The sequence below is a fragment of the Eptesicus fuscus genome, chromosome 13 (assembly GCF_027574615.1).
Source record: "Eptesicus fuscus isolate TK198812 chromosome 13, DD_ASM_mEF_20220401, whole genome shotgun sequence".
In the NCBI taxonomy this organism is placed as follows: domain Eukaryota; kingdom Metazoa; phylum Chordata; class Mammalia; order Chiroptera; family Vespertilionidae; genus Eptesicus; species Eptesicus fuscus.
Window position 1 is genome coordinate 69043140 of NC_072485.1, and position 12300 is coordinate 69055439.

The 12300-nt window shown below is 48.9% G+C and overlaps 1 protein-coding gene across 2 annotated transcripts in view; it reads right to left on the reverse strand.

Annotated features, from left to right (window-relative positions):
- The window catches only part of PRDM11 (PR/SET domain 11), a 44363-nt gene that overhangs the window by 19759 nt on the left and 12304 nt on the right, over nt 1-12300 (reverse strand). For both annotated transcript variants that reach the window (XM_028153582.2, XM_054725158.1), the window contains exon 4: nt 2970-3037. In XM_028153582.2, coding sequence (XP_028009383.2) covers nt 2970-3037 — 68 coding nt within the window. The remainder of the gene's footprint in view (nt 1-2969; nt 3038-12300) is intronic.

Genomic DNA, 12300 nt, shown 5'->3' on the forward strand with positions numbered 1-12300 from the left:
GCCTGCGGCTTTCTGGCAGCTCATGGGTAGGATGTGAGGAGCCCATGAGCACCCCCTGGACGGCGAGTTCCATTTCGATGGAGACCAGGAGTGACCTTAGCCTCCATCTGCATAGAGCAGCCCGGGGCCCTGGGCAAGGGGACAGCGTCGCCCTTCCCCCTTCTGGCCTGGCACCTGCTCTGGCTTTGAACCCAGTCTCCACAGTGTGGTTCTGTCTACCCTTTAACTAGTGCCAAAAGGTCCATCCAACACAAGAACTCAGGGTGAGGAGGGAGACCTGGGACCTGATTCACTTCTCTGACTGCTGCCGAAGCTTCAGCGAGAGGCCAGGAGCACAAAGACCCTTGAGGCCGGGCCTTGCCCTTGGACAGACCTGGGGCTAGAGGCCCAGTCTCCTCTGCACAATGTTTCTGTAAAACAAGGGTGGTGCTTCTAGTGCCACCTCCCAGGGCTGCCAGAAGGATTGCATGCAGGGGGTTTCAGTCTCAACGCTGTTGGCATTTGGGGCTGAAAATGTCTTTGTTCATGGGGGAGGGGTGCCCTGGGCAGTATAGGAGGTTAATCAGTATCCTTGGCTTCTGCCCAAGAGAACTAGCAGTATCCACCCTAGAGTTGTGACAGCCAAACATGCCTGAAGGCACTGCCAGTACCCCCAGGGGCCAAACAGCCCCTGGGGTGGCCCACCGATTTCATGACTGTAGAGCAGCCAGCGTAGTGCTGCCTTAGAGTCTGAGCTTACTCTGCGGGCGCCCATTCTCTTCCCGGCCCACTGCTTATTTGAAGAAACTCCGTTAGATCCTCAGAAGACCCGAGGCAGGGCCAGTGCACGTGACGGTGTCTGCAAATGGGAAAGCTGCACAGATGGCAGCTGCACGCTAAGGGGGAAGGAAGCTCCCAGGATGAACTGGCTTCCTCCTCCAACTACCACCAGAGGGGCATCTCCATGGCAACGAACCACACATGGAGCCCCACCGACTCCTGGAGCCTTCAACGCGATGAGGACCCCACAGATGTGACTACCCTGGTGTATCCTGGGTCAGAATGAGGCCTGGAGCAGAAACAGGACAGATCCCACACCGCAAGGTCGTGGTGGCAGAGGCTGCCCACAGGGCTCGGGAAGCCATACTGCTGTGCACAAGCAGGAAGAACACTAGCCCACAAGTCCAGGGTCACCCACTGACCCCGTGACCTTGTTCTGCCACTGACCACATGACCTTGCCTTGCTCTGGGCCTCAGTTTACCCAGGAAGCCTGAAGACTGGTATAGAGCTGTGGGTCTCAACTCTAGTGGCGCATCAGAATCGCTATGGAGAGCTTTAAAAAACACCAGTGCCCTGGGCTCAATCCCGGCCCAAGTAAGTCAGACTCTCTGGGGGGCCCGGTGGTCATTCACTTAGCTCAGATGATGAACCCCTGCTTTGGAACTGTGGTAAAGCCTGGTTCCCCAACTGCAAGATCCAAGATGGGTGGGGAAGTGGGACAGAATCAGCTCCACCCGACAAAGTTTCTGAAGTGAAAGGCCTGAACCAGACTGTCTCAGACACACTCTCCTTCGCTCGCCGACAGCCCCTACAGCAATAGGGACAGGAGCACAGGCCAGGGGCCTGCGCCACGCAGCCATCTGGTGGCCCACCGGGACGTGTGGTCCCCACGGCTGTGCCTTTGCTCACAGTGCCTTCAAACGAGAGCCTGGCCCCTTCGAAGGCTCCGTTCAAAGGCCCCTCCTCTTTCATCCGGGCCCCGCAGCACATGGTCCGTGCCTCCACTCAATCGCTGTTTCAGAAAAAGCAGTTTGCGTGGTGGAAGGTGTGTCCTGGGAGGGCAGGGCGCCCGGTACAGGCTCTGGCTCCCTGTAGGCGCTCAGGAGCGGGTGGTAAGTTGCATGTGCTGAGCTGACCTGCACCCAGTGATTGGGGAGAAGGAAGTCAGGAGCGTGGGTTGCCTTCCTGGAGCCACTTTCAGGGCGTGGCCGAGGCTCAGGTGGGAGCACAGGGGCGCAGCGAAGCCACAGAGAAGGGGACCGGAGACAATGTCACACCCTCCCCACCTCAAACCAATGACTCCTCATTTGCTTGGAAAGTCTCATTGTTTGAATACAGCAAACTTCCTCTTAGGAAGTCCCTAACTGCCCTTCCTCCAAGCACAACCTCTCAGCCCCCAGTCTCCACGAGTTACAGAACTGCACAGACACCCGCAGAGGGCCCGATCCATGGTGTGGCTGTGGCCTGGGTCCAACCACCCGAGGCCTCCCTTCTCTCCCAACCCAGATCCAAACCCCCATCACCACTCCCAAGGCCTGAGAGAGGCCACCAAAAGGGCAACAAGACAAGTCAGACCTCCCACACCCATCCACAGACCCCTCGGGTGGGGCCCCGGGCCACGGCACAGACCAGCAGCACAGAACCAAAAGGGGAGCCTTCCGAGTTCCCGCTCAGCTCAGCCGCCTCTGGGCGACCCTGGCCAGTCGCCTGCTCTCCTTGGCTGGCCATAAAGGATCCTTCTAGCGCAAACTTCTGTCCCAAACACCGGACCACAGTAAAACCACTCTTGGAAGTACTCATGCCTGGGCTGCAAGCACCATCCAAAACTGTGCCGGAAGCCTCCTTCTCCATGGAGCCATTGAAACAACTGCTGTGGCTGCCCTGGGTGAGGTGGCACAGTCCTGGGTGGGGGGAATGCTGCCAGGAGCCAGGGGCCTGGGTACTCCAGACACACTGAAAAGTGTGCCATCTTTAGGGGTCCCTGTACCCGACCGTCTGGCCACAGGCCTCCTCCAGAGCCCCCTGACGGAAGAAAACTGGGGGAGCTAGAGGGTCATCTAGAGCTAGACACATCTCAAACCCTGCAAACAGCAGTCCCGGGGCCTTTGGGGGCCCCCACCACTGGAAATCCCACAGGCCCAGCATCTTTCTTGTCTCTTTCCAGAGTCCAGGCAAGTCTCCCGGGAAGTCAGCAGAGAGCAGGACTCACCTCATCCAGTTGGCTTTAGTCTCGTCTGATCCGTCTATGGACTTGTAGCGGTTGTTCTTGTCCACAATCTGGAAGACAGAGAAGGAGGCTCATTCTACAGGGGGCTCCTCCCCAGACCAGGGCCCAGGGCCTGGCTCCATCTGCTACCATCCAGAAACTTCCTTTTGCCCTCCCGCTACAAGGCCCCCACTGCTGCAGGGCTGAAACCCAGGCCTGGCCAGCAGCAGTAAAATCCAGCGCTCGCTCTCTCTCTCTCTCTCTGTCTCTCTCTCTCTCTCTCTCTCTCTCCTTTCTGTGGGAGACAGAGGCTTTCCCTGGAGGACTAGACATACGTGGTTTGAGAGGGCTCCTCCTCTCCCAAATCTCTGAACGTTCAAGAGCCTCAGGGTTTGGGCTGGGCCCCTTTACCTTCTGTAAAACTGTCATTCTTTCATCATCATTCCTGAGCCTGAGTTCAGCTGGGTAGGCAATTTTAAGCGGATGAAGTTTTATTCTTTTTTCAGCGCTTCTGAAGATGGTCAAGGAGGCTGCCGTGGGCTCTCCAGCAGCCCACTCTTGGTCTGAGGATCTTTTGAGGATTACCTGTCTATGGTAAATTCTAAGACTTTCTCCTTAATTCTTGATTTTCTGTACTTCCACCATGTGGTACTGAAGTGGCGATTCACTTTTTTAAAATGTATGCATTACTTGATGAGCAAGCACATTATTTGATGAGGACTTATATCTCTTTTTTAATTCTGAAAAAATTCTCAGCTGTTTTGCTTTTGAGTATAGTTTCTCAATCACTTTCTCTAGTCTCCTATTGAATAACTTCTATTGAACATATTTTGGAGTAGTTCAATCTATTCTCCATGTCTTTTAACTACCCATTCATATCTTTCCCTTTCTGGACAGTGCTTTGGGAAAATTTCTCAACCTCTCTCCCAATTCACTAATTTTCTCTTTCACTGCACCCAGTCCAGAGGTTGTCCATCCATAGAGTTCCTTCCTTTCTTTCCTTCCCTTATCATGAGTACTTTCAATGCAATGAATACTTTTCAGTGTCAGAATTTTTAATTGTTTTTATTTCACATCCATCTTTTCTTACTCTGCCTTTTTGTCTCATGTCATATTCCTTCTTTTTCCTATTCTAACAGCTTTACTGAAGTATAATTGACATATGATGTACCATTTGATAAGTTCTCACAAATGTATGCATCTATTATCACAATAAAAAAAAACACATATCTATCACCCCCAACAGTTTCCTTATGCCCTCTGTAATCTCATATTTGTCAGCTGCATATCTTTTTTGGAGAAGTGTCTGTTCAAATCTTTTTCCCATTTTTTAAATTGTGGAGTTTTTTTCTTATTGTTGAGTTTTGAGAGTTTTAAAAAATATATTTTGGGCCCTGGATGGGTAGCTCAGTTGGTTAGAGTATCATCCCGATACACCAAGGTTGTGGGTTTGATCCCTAGTCCGGGCATATACAAGAATCAAACAATAAATATATAAACAAGTAGAACAACAAATTGATGTCTCTCTCTCTCTCTTCTCTCTCTTCCTCTCTCTTTCTAAAATACATATTTTGGAATCAAGTCATTTATCAGATACTAGAGGCCCAGTGCATGAAAATTCATGCACTGGAGCGGGGATCCCTCAGCCTGGCCTGCCCCCTCTCACAGTCTGGGAGCCCTCGGGGGCGGGAGGTGCGGGAGGTGACCCGGCGATCAGGGATAGGCAATGCCCTCATCACACCTCTGCTGCTGCCACTGCCGGCAGCATAAGCCTCAGCCGGCCCTGGTTACCTGAGACTCGGGTGGCCCTGGGTGGCTGGGCAGTTGCCATCTGTAGCTTGCCTGTGCCTCGGGCTGGCCCTGGGCAGCTGGGAGGCTGAAGGGACTGGGGGACTCCGGAGGCAGGCACAGCAAGCCCCAGCGGGGCTGAGGGGACTGGACACTGCCATCTTGTGGCTGTGGGTGCCGCCATTTTTGAGGGCAGGACAGTCAATTAGCATATTCCCTCCTTATTGGCTGTGGGCACCACCATCTTTGTGATGGCGTCAGGTCAATTAGCATATTCCCTCTTTATTAGATAGGATATGATTTACAAATATTTTTATCTAGTCTGTGTCTTGTTTATTCATTCTCTTACAGATGTCTTCCTAAGAGCAAAGGTTTTCAAATGAACAAACAAAAACCCACTGTCTTGATCTCTTTAATGGATGTTCTCCTTCCTTTATTTCTTTGAGGGAACCTAAGCCTGTGACTGCTGATTATCCCTCATTATCTGTTATCCCTATTGTAACAAAATCCCAGAATTACAGCTGGGCACCTGGCTACCTGTAATAACAGAATACATTTTTTGGCTTCTCCTCTAGCTAAGGTCTGGCCAATAGAATGTAAGTGAAAGTGTCATGTGTCAGCTTCCTGAAAACTTCTTCAAAAGACAACTGATACATGCCCTTCTACCATCCTGCTGCCTAGAATGCAGATGTGATAGCTGGAGCTCTATACCAACTTGAACTGTGAGGATAATCCAAGCATAGAGAGAGTGATGAGCTAGATCAAGCTTGGTTCTCTGAGGACTCAGTAGAGCAAAGCCACCTCACGAGGTCTAGAATCCATATATATAAAAGCCTAAGTGACCGTTCGACCAGTATCTATGACGCACACTGACCACCAGGGGACAGATGCTCAATGCACAGGCTTGGAAACATGGAACAGACTGATGAATCTCAGAGGGAAGGGGGGAGGGGAAAGGTGGGAAGAAATTAATGAAAGATCTTATATGCATACTAGAGGCCCAGTGCATGGATTCGTGCACCGATGGGGTCCCTCAACCTGGCCTATGGGGATTGGGCAGAAACTGGCAGTTCAACATCCCCCGAGGGGTCCCGGATTGCAAGAGGGCACAGGCCAGGCTGAGAGACCCCACTGGTGCACAAATCCGTGCACACGGCCTCTAGTAACTTAATAAAATTGTGTGTGTGTGTGTTTTTAAAGAAAATTGCCCTTCATCCCTCACTCTCTCAATCCTGCTCCCCCATCCCTAATATCTAATCCCTCAGCAAGTCCTTCAAATCAGGTTTCAAAAATGTTCCTCTCCATAGCTTCCTGCTTCCCCCTGGTCTAAGCCATCACTAGCTCTTATCCAGACAACTGCAAGAGATCCTAAGTAACTTCCCTTGATGCCATTTTTAACTCCACCAATTCTCCTCAAAGCAGCCAGAGGAATCATTTATTGATATAAATCAGACATGTCTCTCTCTCTCTCCAGCTCAATGTGGCATCCACTGCACTTACAATAAAACTCGGACTTAGGGTCGCAGCCTTCAAGACCCAGTTGACCTGGTCCCTGGCTACCTCCTCAGCTTCTCTCGAGCCTCTTCTCCCTTCACTTTTCTGCAGCCACGATGATCTGAGAGCGAACCTTTACACTGGTTGGGTCTGCTGCCTACAACCTCTTTCTCCCCATTCTTAAAACAACAATAATCAGGAAATATTTCAAGCATCCAGAAATTATAAAGAATAATGCAGCTGATAGCCTGGTACCCACCAGCTAGAGCCAAGGAAAATTACCACCACCCAAATTTGTCCCAGACCTCTCCCTCCTCTCGCTTTAAGAAAATACCAAGATGTAGTGGAAGACCATCACTGCCTCTAACTCATTCTCCTTCTCTCCCTCTCCCCAAGGGTAACCTCCACCCTGAAGCTGGTAGGGAGCCTCCCCATTTTCACTCTACAAGGATTGTTCTAAGAGCAATGGACAGAACTGCTCTGTGTGTCTGTACAGTTCACAAAAATGGCTCCAAGGGAACATATCCTCTGCCCCCTTTTCCCACTAAACTTTGCATGGCTGGTCCCTTCTCATCCTTTGGGTTCCTGTCATTTAGAAACTCCTTCTGGCCTGAACCGAAAGGGGTTTGTTTCCCCCCTGCCACATCCTGACCTCCACACACTTACGGAGTCAGCGTTTTAACTATGACATCGTCCTGTTACATCTTGTTAGAGACCTACTTACAAGGTGCATTTTTGCTATTGATGGTGTTTATCTACTTATCCGTTTGGTAACAGACTGTCTCCCTCACTAGACCATAAGCTAATGAAGGCAAAGCACACGGTGACTGCGTTCATGAGGGCACATGGCACATGGTAGAATATTGGTTAGTGAATGAATTACTGGGTAAAGAGTCTTTTAAATAAAATCAAGTTAAAGAAAAAAATTTGAAGAATGTTACTATTTTAGTAAAAAGGAAATGAGTGTTGAGCTGGCGCTGGCTTGTACTGCCTATGAGAGACAACTGCAAAATATTCCAGAGTTTCACGAACCAGTCGTTAAACCCAGCCATTGTTAAAAATTAAATTATCTAAACTTACAATTCAGTAAGTCATATTTTTTAAAAGGTAATAAACTCTCAAAGCTTAGCACTTCCCTAATAATTTTCCTACAGCTTACTATGATCTATGTTCTTGAAGGTATTGGCACCTACTGTACCTGTACAACAGAAATACTATTAATAGTTGCCATTGTATTTCTCTTCCTCCTACTCCTGCAGTGCCTTTATCTTGGCAGCTTGAAATGGCATCAGCTATGGTAGGAGCATTTATGTAAACCCAGGAAATCGGGACATATAATCCCACCACCACCTCGCCAGCAGGTTGTTAAGCATTTATTAGCACCACATTATGCCTCTGTTGATATGTGCACAGAAAGGCTGGGAGATAAATTTCAAACTCTCAACTCTACCTCTGGAGTGAAGGAACGAGGTAAGGGCCATGAGGCTTTTGCTTTGTCTATTTATGAGACTACTAGAGGCCCGGTGAATGAATTCATGCACCAGAGGGATCCCTCGGCCTGGCCTGTGGGATCGGGCCGAAACTGGCTCTCCGACATCCCCCAAGGGGTCCCAGATTGCGAGAGGGCACAGGCCAGGCTGAGGGATCCCACTGATGCACGATCGGGGCCAGGGAGAGATGTGGGAGGTTGGCCAGCTGGGGAGGGATGATGAGAGAGCTCCAGGGCATGTCCGGTCCATCTCACTCAGTCCTGATCAGCTGGACCCCAGCAGCAAGCTAACCTACCAGTTGGAGCGTCTGCCCCCTGGTGGTCAGTGAATGTCCTAGTGACTGGTCGACCAGCCAACTGTCTACCTCCTGGTGGTCAGTGCATGTCATAGCGAGTGGTTGAGCAGCCTTAGCATATCATTAGCATATTACACTTTGATTGGTTGAACAGCCGACCGGTCAACCTGACACTTAGCATATTAGGCTTTTATTATATAGGACTAGAGGCCTGGTGCATGAAAATTCCTGCACTTGGAGGGTCCCTCAGCCCAACCTGCACCCTCTCGCATTCCAGGACCCCTCGGGGGATGTCCACCTGCCGGCTTAGACCCGTTCCCCATCTAAGCCGCAGTCAGACATCCTTAGCACTGCCAGGAGGTGGGAGAGGCTTGTGGCTGAGTGGAGCTCCCCCTGTGGGAGTGCACTGTCCACCAGGGGGCAGCTCCTGCATTGAGCATCTGCCCCTGGTGGTCAGTGCACATCATAGTGACCGGTCATTCCTCCATTCGGGTCAATTTGCATATTAACCTTTTATTATATAGGATACTACCTTGTGGTTTAAAACTCTCAGACAACAAGAGAAAACAATCCGTTCATTTCCCCTCCCCAGCAGTCTCTCCAGACAATGCCCCAGTCTTCAAGGAACCCTCTCCTAGAAGCTCATAGAATCCCATCTTTATCCTAATCCTAATCACCCTACATCAACATTTTCCGATTACTCCTCTCTCTCCTGGGGCAAATGAGAAGCATCTGTAGACCTGGAAGCCAAGAGCAGGAATACCTAGTGGGTGATACAAGCCATGGAGCCAGAGGAACTGGCTAGAACCTCAGCCTCCCCACTTACAGGTGAGCGGCCTCGGGCAGCTGACTTCACTGGCCATGCCTCAGTTTCCCCATCTATAAAATGGAGTAAAAACCAACCTCACAGCACTGCTGTAAGGGCTGATGTAGAAGGCACTCAACAAATGATTACTATTAGCACTGTGATCAAGATTGTGATTATTAGCGAAGAGAACAAATGTCAGTTATGATTAATTCTGAGCGATGGGATGTCTGTAGCTCAATATTGGGATGTTGTAATCAGCCTTTTTTGCAGCGTCAACTGGCAGAGAGGCCTGGGTGGGAGTTGTGTGGGACCTGGGCGCTGCCTACGACCTCTGTTGCTGGGTTCAGATCCGGAGATTAACTGAGGGATGTTTCTTGGCTTATCTTTCCCACCAAGCAGGATTTTTCTCAAATTCAGCATTCATTCATTCAACAAATATCACTGAGGAAGCAGCCACAGGCTCTTAGGATGAAATGGTGATCCAGGCAGAGAAGGTCTTTGCTTTCACAAAACTCACTGTGCTATCACCTGGCCAGTACTGTGGTGGGGAATTCTGTGGAATATTGGAACTCTAAGCTACAGCCCTGTACCTGGGAGTCAGTTGAGGACCTTCTTGGGTATGTGGAATCTAAGCTGAGGTCCTTTTTTTTTCCCCTAAAATATTTTTTAATATATTTTTATTGATTTCAGAGAGGAAGGGACAGGGAGAGAGAGATAGAAACATCAATGATGAGAGACAATCATTGATTGGCTGTCTCCTGCACACCCCCTACTGGGGACTGAGCCTGAAACCCGGGCATGTGCCTGTGACTGGAATCGGACCTGGGACCCTTCAGTCCACAGGCCAACACTCTATCCACTGAGCCAAACTAGCTAGGGCTAAGCTGAGATCTTGAAGAAGAGGAGAGCCAGGGTGTTCTAGGCAAAGGGAGCAGCAACTGGCAGGATCACACAGGGCATGTAGACCATGTCATTTGTCAGGGATGAGCCCAGGCTACCCTAAGTAGAGATCGGGATATGGTCCTCCAGTCCTGGATTGAGATGCTCTTGGCCACCCAGGGACAGATGCTTGGGACCAAGCCCCCAGAAGCCTGGTTTCCCAGAGTCCTCCCTTTTATTATCCTTAGAGTTCAACTCCTTGGACCCTCTGAGCCTGGTAATTCTGAGACCAGCCCATGCTTTGAGAACTGAGATGCGAGAAGGACTTTCACAACCTGGACCTGATCAGAGAAGGATGATCAGCATGGTAATGGGATCCCTTAGCCTAGAGAAGAAGAGGCCAGAGAAAGCAGAGCCATCATCAATGTAGGAAGGACCGCCACACTGGGGAGGCAGGACCAGGACCAGCATGCACTTAGAAGATGCTGATGTTGTGAGGTGGTGAGCTCCTTGTTACGAGGGGAATTTAAGTAGCAGCTGGATGACCCTCTGTCTGAGGCTGAAGGAAAGATTTCTCCACTGAGTGCAAATCTGTCCTAAACGATCTCTAAAAGTCTGTCTAGCACTAAGATTGCGTGTGGACAGATCCTCAGGAAATAATATGAAAGCACGAGTTTCAGCCCCCTGGGTCAAGCATGGTCCATGTGGACCATGATGTTCATCCTGACCATGGTATCATTAATAAAGGCATCAATAATAAAACATCAACAGCTGCCATTCATAGAGCAATTTCATGGTGCCAAATACTCTGTCTCATGAAGTCTCACAACTCTATAAAGTAGCTACTATTATCATGCCCATTTTATAGATTAGGAAACTGAGGTTCAGGGTTGCTAGGTAACTTGCCTGACACCACAAAGGAAATGCATGGGGAAACTGGAGTTCAAACTCAGGTCTCTGCCAGTATAGCCCATGCTCTTAAGCACTCTGCGGAGTGAGGGATGCTACCCACAAGCTCCCCCGAATGACCTTGTCAGAATCAACCAGAAATGTCCTGGAATCCTCTATGAACTCCCATCTCTTCCTCTGGTTTGAGCAGATTTGCTATGTGAACATGCATTTAATAGGGAGGAATATTCTGCTTTGCCACAGAATGTCTGCCGCAATCGAGGATTCACTGTTGGCCTCTCCTAAATGATGACATAACCGAATGCTGCGGAGATTGGATTTTCAAAAACCTGATTTGCTTGCAACTTTCCAGGAATCCATCAAATCCATAAAACATTTTGATTTTCAGCCCTACACCTCGTCTTAGAGCAGAGCGCTCACGAAAAATGATTTGTGAAGCCATTCATGGTTGACAAAGTGCTTTCGTACCTCACATCTCAGATGCTCCTCCCAGAACCCCAGGAGGCAGACAGCATCACTTCTGTTCTCCAGCTACTTCCCAGCCCAGCAAACAGAGCAGCAGAGAGACAAAGAGGCTGGCCTGAATCTGAACTTGAGCTCTGGCATCTGCTACACCCAGAAACAGGAACACTTAAGCTGTAGGGAAGCCTCTGAGATGATTCAGGTCTGGGTCCCTAGCCTGCTGTCCATGGACAGACGAGGAGGGCTACAATTAAAAAGTCAAATAACCACAAATGTCCGCAAGGATGTGGAGAAATCAGAGCCCTCATATATTATTGGTGGGAATGTAAAATGGTCCAGCTTCTCTGGAAAACAGTATGGCAGTTCCTCAAATGATTAAGTACAGAGTTAATCCCAGCAATTCCACTCCTTGGTATATACCCAAGAGAAATTTTTAAAAATGCCCACAAAGAAACCTGTACACAAGTGTTTATAGCAGCATCATTCATTATAGCTAAAAAGTGAAAACAACCCAACTGCCCATCAACTGATGAATAGATAAACAAAATGTGGTAACCATGCGATGGAATATTATTCGGCCATAAAAAGTGATACATGTTACAACCTTGAAAACATTAAGCTAAGTGACAGAAGGCAGTCACAAAAGACTATATACTGTATGATCTCATTCATATGAAATGTACAGCACAAAGAAATCTATAGAGATAGAAAGTACATTAGTGGTTGCCTAGGGCTGGGAGGGAGGGGGGAGAAGAGATGGGGTGACAGCTAAAAGACAGCATTTCTTCTCAAGGTGATGGTTGCATATATCTAAATATATTAAAGACCACTGAATTACACACTTTAAATAGGTGAATTGTATGATATGTGACTTATATCTTGATAAAGTTGCTAAAAAAATAAAATCTGCCACATATTCATCAGCAGCAATCAGATTTAAAAAAAAAAGAAACAATCTTTTATCTTCGGCCTGAAAAGTATTCTCTAGAGAAACAGGAGGTTCCCAGATGAGTGGGGGGACCAAGTTCGTTGAATATTCAAATCTGGGGCTGGAGATTAGGAGCTTGAGCTTTGGTTTGAAGTCCTGGCCCCACGATTAGCTGGGTAGCCCTGGACAAGTCACCTGGCTCTTTCAGCCTCAGTTTCCCAATCTGTACCAGGGACATAACAGTACCTAACTCATAGTATGCTTGTGAGGATGTAGAGTTA